We start from the raw sequence: 18,332 nt of genomic DNA on the forward strand, positions 1-18,332 counted from the left end.
AAGAAAGTGGTACTAAATAAGCCACTGTTGGTCACTCTGAAAAGCTGTAAGTTATACCTCTAAGAGATGTATTCGCATTCGTCAAAGCCTGTTGTTACGTACTCTTAAATATATTATGGTCTTATAGAAAATGATTGTCCATAAACTTAAAATTATGGTCAACCTTCAAACATTCTAATTTGCCAATTTTATGAGATCAAAAGCGCTACAAAAAAACGTTACTGTTTACTTGCGCAGGCCTCCCACGTCAGTAAAATGTAACGTGGGTGTGGATGCAAATAGACTGAATATTCTATAATATTTAAAATGCTGTCTCCTTAAATTTTCTTACGAAATATACTTTTACCTTCTGTGTTTATTACATAAATTGCGTTTTGATAATCTTGTTGATTCTCTCGCACAGCAGAAGTGAACTGGGGAATTTTGTAAATGCTTGTGCAATTTATCACATACTTTTTATGGAGCGCAGAAGCATCGCCACTGCTTACAGAACGCCTATCGCTGCTATAGCACCACATTGGCTATAATGCAGTACTTTTTCCCACCTCTAAAATGAAGTCGCGGCAAAGTTACCTTTAATGTTAAAGATAGAGGTTTTATGAACCCCTTCAATGATATTCCAGAAGCGTTTGAGTTTGGAGGTGGAGACCACGCGGCGCACGTCAGCCCTCACGTGGGTGGGGCTCGGCCTCATGGGCGTGCAGTTTGGAGTGCTCGCGCGTCTCACCTGGTGGGAGTACTCCTGGGACATCATGGAACCCGTCACCTACTTCGTCACCTACGGCACTGCTATGGCAGCCTATGCTTACTTCGTTTTGACTAAACAGGTACGTTTAAAGTTGGTGTTTTTTTTTGGCTGGGTTGCGAGATCACAATGAGGTAGTCGTTGTTCTTAGAAGATGGTTCAATTTGTTGTCGATATGTGAACTGCTAGTAATACCTAGCTAGTAATAGCTTCATATCATAGTTGCATTTCAGTTTAATAAAATGAGACTAAGAAAGAAAAAATATTGAAAGATGGGTTTTAAGTCAAATTTAACAATCCTATTTTTTCAACTTCGAAATAAGCTACTTCTTTATTTTCATTTGGTACTTGGTGGAAAATACTATTGCTACGATTACTGGATGTATTAACTTTTTAATTAAAATTTAAACGTTACCCTAAAAGCTACCCAACCAATTTCAGGAGTACGTGTTACCCGACGTGAAGGACCGGCAACACCTGTTGACTCTTCATAAAAAGGCGAAAAAGATCGGCCTCGACATCAACCATTATAACCATCTTAAGGACGAGGTGAGACTTCTAATTACTCAACTTCAATCATTAATGACAGACTTACAAGGTACCGGAATTAATTGGAACTTTTTTTGCGAAGCAGAACTTTCTTGTTCCTTGTAATAGAGAAGCAACATGTGTACAGACGTGGATGATGGATGTAAGTTGGGAATACAATTTTGCAAAATTGAAAAGAAAGTAAATTTAGTTTTGTTGGGTATTCAATTAGGAGTCAGACCTTATAATTTTATTGAAGAGTATTTATTTTCGCCATAAAACAGTACTCTTTAAATGAGACTGAAGTGTGCTGCCTGTCATGACTTACGACACCTAAACGTAGAAGCTAACAAAAGGGCCAGATCAACTTACAGGCTAAAAGTTGTTCCGCGAGCTTTCCTCGGAGCTTCTTTAAAGGATGAAATTCGAAATTGAAATTGGGAAAGAAGAGTCCTTGTAAGGAGACCACGAATCAGAAAACGCAATTTCACAATTCACTCACTACCCAGCGCGATTGTCTGATGACATAAAAAGGTAGCTCGGACTGAATGAAGTCTAATAACGGTTGTGGCTCAATTTGGGGAAGTCTTGTATTCAGCGGTGCACCGCGATACTCTAAGTTGATTGATTACAATTTAAGTGCTTAGTTTCTCAATCGATCCTACACAAAACCACCTTACACTAAAACTTCCTCAACTCATACATTAAATTCAGTCTAACGACAGCGCCTGCAGTTTATGACTGGCTAGACTTAACGTCACGAACACTAAGTAGTTACTGACAGGCGGTCTTGGAACCTACATAGTAATAAATGTCGACGTTTCTAAATGTTTATAACTGTGTCGTAAACTTGGAAGTTCTATTGAAACGTAACCATCGATTAATTTTATAGAGAAAAATATGGTTATTTGATAGGATCTATAGTTAGTTGTAGAAACATACTTAAGTTACAAATTTTTTACAACAAAATCAGGAAAAAACTAAATTTGGGTGATGGCTGACCAAGTTTTGTTGCAATGAGACAGTCTTTCTTTACTCTTTTCTTACTTAATCCTTAGGATCGCGATTCAGACTCACATTTACTTAGACCTGATACTACAGAACCTGATCTGATGTTACAGGTGGCAAAAGTTGAAAAAGACCTAGGTCGTCTGCGCGACCCCCTACACATTCACCTCCCGGCCTCCTACCAGATAAAAGGAGGAGACGACAAGCGCTCCCCTCTCACCAAGATCAAGGACATGCTGGAGGAAACCAGTAAGAAGATGAAGATCACGTAATATTGGCTGAAAATCACGCGCCCCAAGCGGTAAGCGCGATACGACGGTTGTTTAGAAATAAAATGCTTGTTGATTATAAACTGTAACGCTTGCTCGTGTGAATTCGAATTTAGAATTTTGTTTTGTTAAGTTGGCAACAGAAATTGTCAGTGTACTGTTTTTGAATTTTTAATGTAACGTTATATTGTGTTTTTAAAATATTGAAAATGTTTTTGAATTTTTTGAAGCTGTTTTTTAACGTGTTTTGATAGTGAATTTTTGGTTGGAATGAGGTTTCAGATGGATACTGTATAATTTGAACTAACATCGTTAGAACTTTAAAATTTGAATTCATTTTATTACAAAAGTAAATAGTCTTTTGATAGGTTATGAAAACATAAAAGAAAACATCGAAATTAATATTTTATTTGATCGATTGTTATTTCACGAAAACGTTTATTATAATTGATTTAAAAGTACAAAATAAATGCCAAAAAGATTATTTACTTTAAATAAAATTGGCATAGACTATTCGGTTTTTCTTTACTAACCATAGATTAATGTTGTGTTTTATTCATCGCGATCATGTGTGTACGAGCATTTTAGCCTTTTGTAAACGACCAGTTGTAAAATTGTAATGAAATAGTCCCATTTCAATTCTTCGTAAAAATAAAAACATTTTAAATAATGACAGTTGTACGTCCCATAGTAAGGAAACCAAAAAAAATATCTTGCCTTGTTACAAACAATCTAGAAAAATATTTGAGTGAATTTTTCATCTCAGTTAATTTAGAAAATTAGTTAAATATTTAAATTATTATTTTATTAGTTCATTAAAAATTTGCTCAGAATTATGTTTCCTATGTAATATTTATTTTATGATTTAATTCAATTTTTTGCTTTAATGTGCAATATACTAACAGTTAGGTGCCAAGTAGTACGATTTTGGATTTCGAATTGTCTGGGATGTTTTTGTAACATAGAGTTAAAGATTTCTAGTCTAACTAACAGTCTTGGTAAGTCAGTCTGAATAAAACCTTAAAAGACGAAAAACGATGAAGTTTAAGAAGTATTGTTGCATAGTCAGAATATGCAATGGCGTAAGTACAGAAAAAAGGCAGTATACGTAATTTAAACAACTCGTATGTCTTTTGTTTTTATTTTAAAATAACTCCTAAAATATGTTAGGAAATGCTGATTTATTTCAAAAGAAAAAGTGTGTCTTGTGATGCTTGACAGAAGTGATAACATTTATTCATCTAAATTCAAATTTTATGTATTGAAGTGGAACGAAAGTTTCTTTGAATTTGAGAACGGTTTTAGAAAAAACGCGTCATAACGCGTTACGTTACAAAGCGGTTTACAATGTGAAGTTATCGCTTCGTAAAGCATTTTGTAATATTCATAAAAAGGTGCTTTTGACGAAAACGCACAGAAATATTGTATAATTATTTAGATAAACATTCAAGTACAGGCCAGAAATATTTGAGAATTTATCTTCTTAATAATTATTTTGTTGTATAAAAAGTATTATTTTTGTCAGTAATTTCAGAGTTGCATTGTTTTTACAACTTGACTTTGTTTTTTTACATTTAATTAACAATTATTTTATTTTAAAAGGAAGTTAAGGCTGCAAATACCATTTAAATACTGAATTTAATATATTTTTCTTTTCTTTTTATAATTTTAAGGTATCATACTAGAATGTCAGTTTTTTTAGTCTATTGCCGAGGCTTATATTTTCATTGTACAGTGTTGCCAGTTGTTTAAAATTAAAGTTTAAATAGAATATTACCGTGTGTTCAGTGGCTAACATGTCCAAAAAGTACTAATTTTATTTTACCTATAAGTCTTCAGAATTTTTGTGTTTATATGCGGATTGTTAAATTAAGTTAAGGGTGTTTATTTACTTTAAATTAGGGTAAAATGTTTTAGATTTATACATTATGAGTAATATGGAAGAAACAGTTTTGTTTGACATTGTTCGGTCAGCAATCGGGATAGTCAAAATATTTTTTAGATAAAAATATGTCTATAATGACTACGTAAAATTATGTTGTCTTTCAAAACTGTAACTTCTAGATTCATTGGTTATCGCATAACTTGTCAGCAGTTTTTGTATTTAGTTTTAATTTTCTATTTAAATTAGGCTCAAGTGTTAGGTTAGCAGTTTACTTACCTACGTATTGAATAGTGTGACGTAAGCTAGAAGACGAACTGTAACCTAACCATTATAAATATGTTATCATAAAGCCTTTTGTAAACACGAGGGTAAGCAACTCTTGTAACAGCCTCCTCAACCGCTCTATGCGACTAGGTAATAGGGATGGTGACTGGGTCTGAAAAGTAAAAAGCTATTAGTTATCCAATCGAGTTAGATAATTAAAAAATATAAACACTTTTCTTTATCCTTTTTCTAAGAAACAATAATTGACAAATATGAAATGCTTTAAAGTTACGGAGAGGGGGTTTTGTGACCTAACGATTTTGTAAAATTTATACACAATCGTGACATCACACGTTACTTTCATTTATTGTAAATTGATCAATTTATGTTTGTGAGACAAAAAAAAACAGAATGTCCACTATTATGCGTTAATCTACAATACGAAAAATGTAAAAATATTGTCATCATCTCTATTACATGAAAGAGTTTATCGTTCATGCCTCATATATAAAAGGCCCAGTTTACATTTCAAACTTTATAATGATTCAACTAAGTTAACCTAAGCATAAATTAAGTTTTAAGTATTTCCAACCTACCTGTATACTTTCCAATCTCTACTTACTTGCATATTATCGTAACGTGCTTTATAATCATAGTTAGTTCATTAGCTTAACTTATAATTCGCAGCATTCTTAATAAAAAACATAGGCAGTTGTAGGATAAATATTGGCTGTGAATTTAATGTGAAAATACATTAATCAGTCCATAGAAAGTTAGAACAGAACGTACATTAGGCGAATAATAACAGTTACATACGTAAAATATAACTTATAGACAACAACTTACATCGAAGTAATGAGTTTGATGAAATTTCGTTGAAAGAGAAAATAACATGGCTTTTGCAGGTTGATATGAATATGGTAAGGTTTAAAATACGTAGATGTAATCGGAAAAGGTCGAAAGTAATTCAATTTATTAATACCAGTGCTTGAATTGTGACCTCTTGAAGCAGGATCGTTGATTGTAGGAGAGAAATGGCGCTCTATACCAAACCTATTGCCATCTCGTTCTGACATCTCCATCCATCCTGTTAGAGTTTATAGTAAGCGTGCAGATCTGAATTAGTTGGTAAGAAAGGGACTCACTGAGACGTGTTATTGTTTACATCTTTTTGCACTAAAATAAGGGATGGAGATCGAAAGTGTAAATGTCTAGTGGTGGTACTACGGATGACATACGGAAACATTTGTTGCAACGAGTTCTTGATCGATGATCGGAAATAAAAGCTCCTTCAGCCAAGTGAAAAATTTCACGCACTAACGTATTCAATCTTTGTGTCGGGGTTTGACGACCACCCATACTCAGACAAGTATTCGTTCATGACATAAACGCTTGTACGCTTCACTTTACCCCTCCCCCCTCTCCCTTCAGCCCGAAGACCTAAAAAGGCAGCTGGCTCGAACCGGATGTGGAAGGAGGAGGACTGGGTGTTGTTGTTACTTGGGAGAGGCTATGTCCATGAACTCGTTAAGCTGAAAAACCTTCACTTTAAGGTCCAGTCATCCGTAGACAAAGAAAAAATATAAATTAGATTATATTTGGAAAGTAAGAACTATGCGACAAAGTAATGTCAGCGATTATTTAAATAAAGCTTTTTCCATTCTTGTAACAGGGAAAGGCGTTCTTGACTCTTAAGGCCTTAGGAATACGGTCTAAAACTCTTTGTATATAGCCCTTGTATCTAATTATAAGCACGCACATAAAATTATTCGCTCAATAACGGCTTCTTCTTGTGATTTGCTAATTTGCCTTTTATAGTCTTTTACTATGTCATGTTTTTCTATTAATATGAATAGACATTTTATATACATACCTAGATGTAAGGTTGAGAAGCAAAGCTTCAGTTAATTAAAGTTTATTTACTGTAGCAAAGTGAATTACTATTATATTTCATTATTTTTGAATCTGTATTTTTCGAATAAGTGAGTTTCCTTTAGTTCACAATGTTCTTGAAGTCTTCTAGATGTTATAAAGGAGATAGTTAGATTGTTCGTTGTACCATAGTTAGTTATTATACAATTTTGATGGACGAACGGTGGGCGAGAGGTTGACGTTAACCTCTACTACTTACAAACTTATCGTATAAAGTTATGCGAAATTATTCGAAATTAAGAATAGTTTTGTATAATCATAACGAAAGTACAGTGAGTAGTTGCGGGTTAAGTAATAAGTAGGCGGAGTTTCTATATCGCACACTCTATTTTAGTTGATAGACACATTGTTTTAAAATAGTTTATTTATATTATGCATACTTATTGATAGTAATTTATTTATTAAAAAATTCTTACAATATTTACACTTCATTATCTATAAAATTTATTTAAATATCCTAGAGAACTGTAACCAATATTAAACATTTTTGAAATTATAAAAAAATATATTAGACATTGTTTCAATTTCACAATCGAGTAGTTAGGTACTTAATTATAAAAAAAATATCTATTTAGACTAAATTTATTTATCCACAATTTTCCTGTTAATATTTCACTTATTGAGATTGCCAAAATTAACCCTTCCAATGTTAATATCTTGTTATCTTTGTTACACCTTTTTGCATTAATCCTCTATCGTTATACTATGGGGTGTTCCGGGAGTGAGGCAGGGAGTGACGTCACACACACACACATACAACCCGACTCCTTGTAACAGTTACTATTTTGCATTTTGTTATTACAGTCGTGTTGTTCGAATAAATTTTGTAAAATTATTTGTTGTTTCATTTTTGGTGTACCTCGGTGTGGAAAAATTGTGGGCTACAGACTTTGGTTATTGTAATATTAAATAAAAACTATAATTACAGAATGGTTTTAGTCCTCTTCGCATCAAAAAAATCATTTAAAGAATTTTACCTCTTTTTTTGAAAAGGACTTGTTCAAAATGCGTCCGGTCTTTTGAAGATGAATTAATACAAGTATGGACCCGGGGTGTGTTGTATACTTACCTCACTAAAACTACTATGGTGCTATTTGGGAGCGGCCTTTGTCCAGATAAGGACCTCGATAGGCGACAAACACTTTGGTGGTTATCAAATCAGTCGGGTTTCAAATACTTCTAAGATCTACCTTCAACCATCGTGTCCATATTTAATGTTGGTTGCTAAAACCTACATCCAAATATGATGTCCATACATGTATTAATCAGCCGTACAGCACCAAGTTCCAAATCAAACACTATGATATCTTGATAAGTTTATTTCTTAAAAACAATCCTTACATTATAATACTCGATGTAGATGTACGTCTCAGGTCAATATTATGTTTGGTCATTCTCTAAGGCTTCGGCCGGCGATATCGGCTTAGAACCAAAAGGGTATAAGTCAATGCTTTGGACATGAGCTCTTACAGAAACGCCGGGCGGTACCCCAAAATAGTCCCGTCCTAAGTTCCGAATGATCGTGGTACCGGGTCTGTTACTATGATTTATATTAAAGCCTACAGCGAATTGTGGACTATCATTGCCCTCATCTACACCGTCGCTTATATCGTTCGTGGACTGGAAAGGTTTTAGTGGCACATAGGGTTTCTTCGCCGGCCTATAAGGCTTGCTCGACGGCCGGCCCGGCTTGCCTGCAATTGTTTAATCATTTCAAATTTCCTTATTTATTACGATCGGTGCTGTATGTGCTGCGTGCCGTAAGGTGTTGGTGTAATAAAAACCAAATTGGTTGTGAATAATATTTATTGCGTTCAAGCAAATATAATAAATAATATTCGAGTGCATCTTCAGCCTTCGCAAGCGGATTGAAACTTGTGATCTTGTGTCACATGATAACATCGACCTTTTTGATTCTGTATTATTTAAAAGACTAACATAACTTTTTAATGACTATTTTATGTAGAACTTATTGATTTATTTTAACTTTGTTCTAAGTTAAAGAACACTGACTAAAATTACGTGTAAGACTGACCAAAAAAGTCGATTAATGCACTCGAATTATCTGCATCCCAAACAGCAAAGTTTCGAAGAAACAAAATCTCTTTTCTGGTCCTTCGTTCCGCGCCGTTTGTGATGACAGTAAATTGGAGCGTTTAATATATCTACAATTATATACAAGATCACTAACATCAATCATTGCCGGTGCTATTCATCACCTGGTCCTTTCGTCGGCTGAGAGGGTCCGAATGGTCCTGGGGGTGATGAGTCTTCGTCTACGATGCCCGAGTCGACCTCGCTAGCGGTTTGTCCAAAGCTTGGAGGCGGGGGAGGGTTATACGAGGGCTCGCTTGAATCGTCAGGGTTGTTAGAGTCGGGAGCAGGTCCAGAGGGCGGAGCGGGGTTGCTCGGTCTGTCTCTTTCTGGCTCACTGACGGGGAACGGAGGAGGTTTCACATGGCCGGACGCTGCAGTGCCGTCTGGTCCTAAAATACACGAATATTTAGAAGGTTTGTTTATTTTAAACTTATGCTGAAGGTTGAGTTATCTCATGCATGACACCAATGATACTGATAAAGAAACAATAGGACTGTCTTCCGTGGATTCCAAAACATTAATGTACTGTATATTCTCAGCGAAGGCACATAAATTAGACGTAACATTTAACCTATTGTTTTCCTCCGTCGGTCTCGTTTTTTCAATCTTTATACGCGTGTTCGTAATCTTTGTGTGTCAGTAGGAGTCTTCGTAAATAAGTGCAAAGTTAGGCAATTGTTTAATTTAAAATACAAATACCTTTAGTGAAGTTTTCGCTAAATAAAATTTTAAAGTTAAGCTATCAAGTTTTGGAAACCACGGGTATGGCGAAGATGCTAGCAGAAAGGGTGTCGTGATTCATCCAATACACCTATTTTAAATAACATACAAACATCGTGAATGAGCAATCTACATTATGAGAAAATTGAAAGATATGACCATAGATCTTCCTAAAAAAGTTCACATTTACAGCTTACCTTTAAAAACATCATCGGACTGCGGCGGAGGGTTTCCTGCGCCATACTTGGAGCCGGCGTTGATGAACTCAGGGTCATAAGGACTGGGGATGGTGGGGAAGTACGGTGGGATGTAGGGGTCGTTGCTATTCTTCACGATCCGGTAGCCGATGCCGGGACCCGCTATGTAGTTGACGGTCCTGTAGAGTTCAATACTAATTAGGAAATTCGTCGTGAAAATACTAATGAGAAACCGTTGACAGTTTATATGGCTCCGCCCGCCTCGCAAAATAGTTATTTTATAGTTATGTGACATAATAATATCACAATGTATTATCTATAAATAGGAAAATAAAGTATTTGGTCCTTTTTATATTTTGTCCCATTTAATAGCCATCTTGCTTCCAATATATTTTAGGCTAAAAATCAATAGCAATAAAACTATAAATATTACAAATGTGAATGTAAATTTGTTTGTTATGCTTTCACGCAAAAAATACTTAACCGATCGTCATGAATCTTTTCACACATATCCATAGAGGTATGAGAAGTATCATAGGGTTGTTTCAACGAAAAAAATACAGGATCTTGCATGGCCTCAGGCGACCGCTAGTATGACTATAAATAGTAAAAATCAATTAAAATCAGTATTTTACCATCTGCACATACCTCTGAACACCCTTATCATCTAAGAACGTGTAGGAGCCCCTGACGTTGCCCTGCGAGTCACTGCTCTCCGTCCTCCTCTGGTCAGGACCCGCCGATATGAACCTGTGCCGAAGATAATATAAACAGTAACACGCCCATTGTGGTCTACTTGTTGGAACACTCACTTGTAACACACTATTGGGAATGTTGAGTTCATTGGGACTTGGTAAGTCAGAAGATCAGAAAAAGTGGTATCAAAAAATTTAAAACGATCCTTAGATTATTTTATTTTTTAGTAGATTAGTGTCTGTCTTGCTAAGTAGATTGAAATCAATTTTCGATATTCAACATATTTTTATAAAGACTCAAATATTATTTTATGTATCCCTTATGGCTTAAAGTGCCTGAACGGTAACTGTAACAGTTCATGTCATCTTACGCACATACATAAACCCCCCTTATTTGCAAAAAAATGTTTTTTTTTTATCTTTACGTTCCAGCTTTTCATAGCTTTCAAATTTTCTGATAATTCCAATAATCTATCAAAACATTATAGCTTTTAGTTATTTATGTTTACGCTATCTCACCCAAACCTGCCTACATCATAAAGTATGTATGCGTGATAGTATACATCCATTACCTCAACAAAACAATACGTCTAAGTTAAATGGTTCCCAAGATGAATGATAAGTTTTATTTACAAGGTAAATACAAGATAATTTTAAAACCGATTAGTAGTTGCTTATGCGTGGATACTTGCATTAGAAGATTGTTCAATGGACGCGTATAAAGTACCTTTGTCAATAAAAGTTTGACAGAAAATTATGCTTGTTGTATAAATTTAATTTTAACCCAGATCAATGAAACTTTATCCTCCAGAGCTGTTAAATGAAGGATACGTGATGTTAAACGAAACTCATCTTACCCAAGCAATTACTGTTATTTTGTTACTGTATTATTGAACGAACTCTAGTATTTTGATCAAGCTTTTAGTATGGGTACATGCCGATAAACATGCATGATAAACATCCGAAGACGTTTATAAGTTGGTAATCAAGAAAAGTCTGTTTCCTTATCCTGTGATAGATGTACAACCTGTAGACATCTGACGTGGCTTATACACGCTTTTAGTTAGTGAAAATTATATTGTAATACGTAGATGGTTTCGAAAATACATTGATCCGTGCCAGAATTCGAACCCACGACGTTTGACTTGGCAGTTTATTAGTGATACAATAAGGCAATAATAACTGATCTTACCATAAAGCTTTTTGGTGATTGTCATATACACGGTGATTTTTTAGTCGTCTTACAAAAGCTGCCCAGTTCATGTATCCGACATAAAATACCCCTAGGCGGGTTTTTTTTTTTTTTATCATCAACTAAGATAATTTTCAACGAAGAAAATTAAACAGAAGAAATCTGAAATATACTCTTAAAAATGATAAAATTGCCGCCGCCCGCGCCCCTCACCATTGTTACAAGGCTCGGACCGCGCTCGCAACAGGGCTGTGTTTCTAAAAAACTACGAATTGCATCATAAATACCTATTTTTTTATCATGAACGTGTTCTAGTCATTGGATACATGAACTGGGCTGCTTTTGTAAGGCGACTAAAAAATCACGGTGTATATCATCCAGATACCTCAAAAACACACCTTTATACTGTATTAAAATTGAATACTCATACCTGTACGATCCATCCCTCCCTCTTTGCACAGCAGTCCTTCCTCTTGGCTTCGTCTCTCCCCTAGCCAAAGGCACTCGGTGGAAAGGAGATCCAATTACACTGGGATTGTCAGGATAAGCTGAGGATACGTGGAATCCGGTGTCCCGACCAGCTATGTAAGACACCTCGTGACGTTCTCCCACATCGTCCACGAAGGAATAATGACCTGGATAATTATAAAGGAGTTGTTAATTCATTCAAAGAAGTCAAATATACTATATGAACCATGTAAATGTGATCTTATAACTGTCCAGATGGGTTGGCCTTTGGAATTCTGAAAAGCGTAGTTTAAAAAAAAATTGTCATTGTTATGAACAACACTTTCTCTGAATGTCGTCTAGTATAGTATCTCCAATAATCTGGAAAGTGTAATAACACCGAAGTTTTCAAATGGTCCTTCACTGCGCTCAAAAAATACAGTCCAGTCAGTACAACTTATATGACAATGAAGCATTAGATTTATCAAATTATTTATTCCGTACCTTTCCTTGAATGCAAGCAAAAAATATTGCAATACCTTGCATCCTTTGAAACACAGCTAAATTATCAAAATCCGAAGTAAGTATTGTTAGTTATAGTTCCTTGTACCTGTAACATCGCCTCGGCTATCAGCGTTCTCATTCTTGGTGTATGTCCTGGTATCGATCTTGTACGAGTAGCTGGGGTCTTCGCTGGGGTCAAAGTAGGGGTCGTCTTTGTTGCCTATGTTCCCACGGGGTCTTTGGTCCAAGTCCATATTTCTATGAACGTTAGGACCTTTCGCGCGAAAGCTGTTCAGAAGGATTAAACAGTCAAACTATGTTGTCGCATGGATTTTTTTTTACTTGAATTTATGAAATTATTAATTATAATGGTAATTGTAGTGTCGTACCTAAATACAATATTTTTAATAAAAGATTATTATGTAAACATTTTCATACCCTTTTTGACGTATTATCAATAAGATTTGTAAATAAACGTAATATTATTCATCATGAATAATCTCAAAATCACGACACAATACGACAAAGAAAACTTCAGCTAAAGAAAAAGCTATCATTTTCTCCATCGATTTAATCATTATATAAAAATTACTCAACCCCTGATTGAAATACTAAAAGTAAAAAGAAATCAAACTCACCCCCTAGGACCAGCAGTATAAACAGTCTCCTTCACGGTATCCGAGGCGGGGTCCTTCGATCCGAACCTCCCGCCGACCACGCCGTTGGTGTTGCCATGAGCGAGGTGGTAGCTCGCACCCCGGTCCTTGTTCGCGTACCTAAGATCAGATATCATTCACTTGCAACGACCTCAAGCCTTTGTAATCTTTTTATGCAGTATTACGATGTGCTTAAAAAACTTTTGACAATGGAGTTTTGATGGAATGTTGGGTGTTTGTTTTTTTTTTTTATTTATATTTTCTTTCATTATTAGTTAAGTAAAAAGTTATATCAGCAAAAGAACACTAATAATGATAAAAAATCCTTTTGATTAAGAGCTTTTAAATTAAGTCTGTAACTGCCAGTGAATCTATCATTGCAGTACAATTAAAACAATTTAAGACCTCAAAAATGACAAATAAATTTCAAGAGTGAAATAAAACTAAGAGAAATAATTATTTATGGTTTACTTATTATTTTAAGCTCACAAAATTATAAGCTTTTTTGCAATTTTTTCTCAATAATCCAAATAATTATCTAAATCACTGAAAATATTTACCCAAAATCGAAAGATCCATCTGTATTCACAGTGTTGTAGTCTCCATCACTTGTCCGGGCCTTCCCGGGGATGACTTGTGTCCTTACCACGCCACACAAACACACAACAAGCACACTGTAGGTCCAATACATTGTCACTTAGTACAACTACTAGTGTTGCATCACACACGATGTTTAGGCGTTCGAGTTTCGGGTTACTGTGAAGTAAAAAACATGCTAGCACTTATATATGGCGGTAAAAATGAGCGTCCAGCGAAGGCATGCCGCGTGAAAACGACCGGACGCCATTGTTATTAATGTTGGGGTTGTGAGGTAGTGGCAGCTATGATAGGCGAGTCTTGAGAAAACACAGTAGGTGTAATCCTAGTGCAACTTATGTCTTCGTACCCTAGAACATATGCTGTATAGCTCTATCTTTTTTTCAACCTCGGTCACAGTTTTGCGTTTGCTAGTTTTTGTCCATTTATCCTACAAACCTTTTATAAAGAGGCTTAGAGTTTTAGTTTGCTTAGGCGTTAGTAGTAGTAGTTTTAGTTCATTTTAGAAGAAAATCTTCGTATCCGTAGAAAATTTATTTCAAAACATCCTTTGAAGATGACACTTTCAGTTGCAGCTTGTGGGCAAAACATATACCTACTTACATGCCATTTCATTACATGAAAGACTCAAAATTCAGTCTCAAATAAACCATAATTTCTAATTATGTCCTTGACTAAGTATAAAATATCAAAATCGTGCAAGTCATATATATTTAGCGATTAGCACTTGCACATTTTGGTAGCCATGGTATAGCATAGCATATCTTCGTATATGCCACTGCCTAAACAAGATGCAGCCACAAAAGATACAGCGGCCGTATCCTCTAGCTCTAACCAGGAACAAATCGTTTACGGTCATTACAATTCTCGGCTAAAATCTGTTAATTATGCTCACGATTTGATTACGCCTCTTTGCGGCCTATAGATAAGAATAATTCGGATTGTGTGAATACACGTCTGGGTGGTTCTAATCACATTGTTCCTATTATAGTTAATTTAATTATTGTAACTCGTAGCAAAGGACCATTGTATTCTTTTTGTGTTAGTAATCAATTTTTAAGTAGCATCTTGAAGTAGTATTCTAAGTAGGACTTAGTAAGGATCTGGAGCAAATTTAGATCATATAAATTAGTAGATAGAAGTTAAATAATGGGGAAACTTCGGATTGGATTAATGGAAGGCTTTTATTTCCACTGCATGAGAATCGCAATTTTTTCTCTAATTATTTTACGGTCAGTAGAAAAGTTGTTTGATTTTAGGCACAAATAATATAAAAACAAATCATTCATATTTTTAACATCTCTTGTACAGAAAGCATTAATCAGATGTTTTAATCACTTTTTACATAACTTCTCTTACACTGGATTTCTGAGGCAACAACATTGACAAAGTATTGCATTGAATTATTTCTCACATTTTCAGACACTAATAATATTCCCAAAGGACCAAAAATCTTTCAAAGCCATTTGGCCTATTAAACTATGATTGACACAATGCTCTCGTGATTTGATAATCCGTGTAATATTACATTCATAATAGACAATTATGTTTCTGTAACTCCGAAAATGAAAACAAAAACTCATTCAAGAGTTATGTTTATTTTTAGACTAATTGCGCCACGCGGATTTATTTCAAATACGTTTGAAATAATTCTCTAAATATATAATGTTGATCAGGTTTTCCCAGATAAAATAAAGTTAAAAGCATATTTTATGACGAGCAAAGAAAATTATAAATTCTACTAATATTAGTTTTAACAATTACCTACTCATCGTTTGGAACATGTTTTTCTTCATTTAGCAGCTTATTTTCCTACGTGTTTTTAATGCTTTCATTTATCTCCACACAAGATTTTATCAGAATGGGTCTCCCTGTTCAAGCGTGAAAGAGTAACATACATTCAAACACAAAAACATTTGTCTTCACAATATAAGTGTGACTATTTTTCATTTTGCGGTCAGAAATAGAGTCTCAAATAGAACAGGTCAATTGACTATACAGGCTGATAATTATCTCACGAGCATTATCTTTTAAGAAACTAGAGCTAGTCTTTTGACAGGTCACCTAAGGCATTATCACCTAGTCTCGAAATAATTATACAATAAAGCAATAATCTTAGCACATGATCGTTACGTTATTAAAACTAGGTGCCAAAGGAATACAATGGGAAATTATAAATATAATTACAATTTTACGAAATATTTTTTATTTATGCTAATTCGATGCAATGCTGACTACATAAGGCAGATGGACTAGGTAGCTAATGACATATTTGACATTTATTTGAATTGAGAAACAGTGTGTAGTGTCTTTGAAGTAAATTACGAGACTCTACTAGAAATTACTAGCGATTTGATGAACATAAATTGGATAGCATGGAAGGCAAACACAGATATTTAAACAAAATCTTTAAATAAAGTCAGAAAATGATATTAAAATACTGTTTATCCACTACCACAAGACAGCTATTTACTGTCTAGTAGACAATGCAATGTATTCGGCGGGAATTAACACCGAGATTATCGATTAAAAAGAACTAAAGAACAAGAGATTATTCTATCGTTTTTTTTTATCAACAAATATGTCATGTAAACTTTAAATCAAAAACGTCTGAGAAACACTTTATAGTTTTCATGGGACCAAATTACAGCTATTTAGCGGAAAAAAGAATCAACAAAATCGGTTTATTCTCATTTTACAAACATAAAAAACAGATTCAGAACCTCCACCGTTTTCAATTCGATTGAGAAAATTAAAAATAGTATTTATTATCATCGGAAAAAAGCTAATCGTAGTATCGAACTTGACAATAACGATGCTTAAACATAAATATAACTAAAAACGCTAAAATAACATAAGTTCTCAAGCTTTAAACGCTTTCAGACTGGCATTCATTAAACACTCAAAGCATGTTAACAATGAGCATTATTAACATTTTGTTAATTACACACACACACAAATAATATAATCACATGTGCTTAAATGCATGTATGGTGTACTGATCTCACGTCTAAGTATCATGCTGTCCCTGTCTTTCTGAAGTGGTTATTGGAGATACATGATATATAAATCTATACTCTATATACTAATATATAAAGCTGAAGAGTTTGTTTGTTTGTTTGAACGCGCTAATCTCAGGAACTACTGGTCCAAATTGAAAAATTCTTTTTGTGTTGAATAGATCATTAATCGAGGAAGGCTTTAGGCTATAAACCATCAAGCTACGACTAATAGGAGCGAAGATACAGTGGAAAATGTGGGAAAAACAGGGCATGTATAAATCAAAACTTATATCTTCTACCCACGGGGACGAAGTCGCGGGCAACAGCTAGTTTAATAATAAATCAGGAGTTATGGTTCTTACAACAAGTCATCGAATGACTATAATATAAGTTCATTTTTCTTTTTCGATTTCCATGATGAGGTACATATTTTAATCTGTGCAAAAAGGTATCTATAGTTGAGTGTTTTCATATAAGGAACGTGAATATGTAAGCTTTTTATCCTACTACTATTATAAAGGCGAAAGTTTGTAAGTATCCATACTTACAAACTTTCGCCTTGTATGGATGTATGGATTTTTGTTACTCTTTCACGTAAAAACTACTGAATGGATTTGAATGAAACTTTACCACAATATAGCTTATACATCAGAATAACACATAGGCTACAATTTTTGAGGTTTCTAATGTGAGGTCGTAAAAAAACACATTTTTTGCGCTTACATTGCAAACGCTGACTGAATCCTACAAGATAGATAGAAGGCAGGTATAAATTATAACTTATATCTTCTAACCACGCGGACGAAGTCGCGGGCAACAGCTAGTAAGTTATATATAAAAGAAAATAGTTTTGTAACCAATTGCTTAGACTGTTCATAAATCTTTGTGACAACGTTACACTAAGATCAAAAATAGACGAATATTTTATTTGCAAGTTATTCACAAATATTACTTAAAGTTTTTTTTATGAATTTCTTGCTGTAAGCCTCGCTTATTATGAAAAAAATATATTTTTTGTGAATTTTACGCTTTTAGTTACACCTATTATAAAAAAATAACTTTCAATTATGATTTTCTTCTGCTCCTATACCCAAGGACTCAGTCCCATCGCCATTGGTCTCCATTCATTATCGACTTAATTAATATAAGCGTCCGGCGTTTGTTTCACTTCCCTGTTCAACAAGCCTTGTGGATGCAGCACAATGCTGTAATAAATGTCTAATTCTGATGAGAGACCTTTGTTGAGAGCGTTTCCATGGTAACGCGGTGTTATTGTAGCGAGGAAAATTAAGAAAATACGTAAATAAAATGTTAAACTGTTTTTTATTTGAGTTCATTTTCTGATTTTTTAGATATTTACTAGCTTTTTCATTAAAAAATTGAGCCTTTATTTATATACTGAGACAACAAAATTTTAGTAGATAGCTAGGTTATTTTCCTATGACAAAAAATATGACTAAGGTTCGATTTTTCAATCATCAGTTAACTTCTATCTGAGGAATAAATTTGACATATTTTCTATACAAAAGCTGTCAGAACGTCAAACATATTCGTCAGATACAGTTATTTGGCGATTGAAAAATCGGCCTTTAAA

The 18,332-nt window shown here is 34.3% G+C and overlaps 2 protein-coding genes across 4 annotated transcripts in view; one reads left to right on the top strand and one right to left on the bottom strand.

Moving 5' to 3' along the window:
- Positions 1-3,293, top strand: part of LOC113502318 (calcium uniporter protein, mitochondrial) — a 175,584-nt gene extending 172,291 nt beyond the window's left edge. For both annotated transcript variants that reach the window (XM_026883839.1, XM_026883840.1), the window contains 3 exons: positions 624-827; positions 1,187-1,294; positions 2,395-3,293. In XM_026883839.1, the coding sequence (XP_026739640.1) occupies positions 624-827; positions 1,187-1,294; positions 2,395-2,553 (471 nt within the window). In that variant the 3' untranslated portion in view covers positions 2,554-3,293. The remainder of the gene's footprint in view (positions 1-623; positions 828-1,186; positions 1,295-2,394) is intronic.
- Positions 3,294-8,251: 4,958 nt separating this feature from the next.
- LOC113502321 lies at positions 8,252-13,897 on the bottom strand. Of its 2 annotated transcripts, XM_026883844.1 has the most exons (8): positions 13,700-13,897; positions 13,122-13,259; positions 12,590-12,771; positions 11,963-12,167; positions 10,294-10,395; positions 9,646-9,824; positions 8,823-9,117; positions 8,252-8,325 (listed from the first exon to the last, which is right to left on the bottom strand). In XM_026883844.1, exons 1-7 carry the CDS (start codon positions 13,828-13,830, stop codon positions 8,840-8,842), a joined length of 1,215 nt encoding a protein of 404 aa, XP_026739645.1. In that variant the 5' UTR covers positions 13,831-13,897; the 3' UTR covers positions 8,252-8,325; positions 8,823-8,839. The 2 variants fall into 2 exon arrangements, with proteins under 2 accessions (XP_026739645.1, XP_026739644.1); XM_026883843.1 differs by lacking the exon at positions 8,252-8,325 and having other exon boundaries at positions 8,420-9,117.
- Positions 13,898-18,332: the final 4,435 nt, after the last annotated feature.

The sequence above is a fragment of the Trichoplusia ni genome, chromosome 17 (genome assembly GCF_003590095.1).
Source record: "Trichoplusia ni isolate ovarian cell line Hi5 chromosome 17, tn1, whole genome shotgun sequence".
NCBI lineage: Eukaryota > Metazoa > Arthropoda > Insecta > Lepidoptera > Noctuidae > Trichoplusia > Trichoplusia ni.

Bases quoted from the DNA above. Each gene is read 5' to 3' on its own strand.
- LOC113502321 (XM_026883844.1), bottom strand. From the start codon at position 13,830: ATGTATTGGACCTACAGTGTGCTTGTTGTGTGTTTGTGTGGCGTGGTA. The intron at 12,772-13,121 runs GTGAGTTTGATT...CCTTCTGAACAG, and splicing joins TATACTGCTGGTCCTAGGGG to CTTTCGCGCGAAAGGTCCTA. The intron at 9,118-9,645 runs GTAAGCTGTAAA...CGTGTATTTTAG, and splicing joins GTCCGATGATGTTTTTAAAG to GACCAGACGGCACTGCAGCG.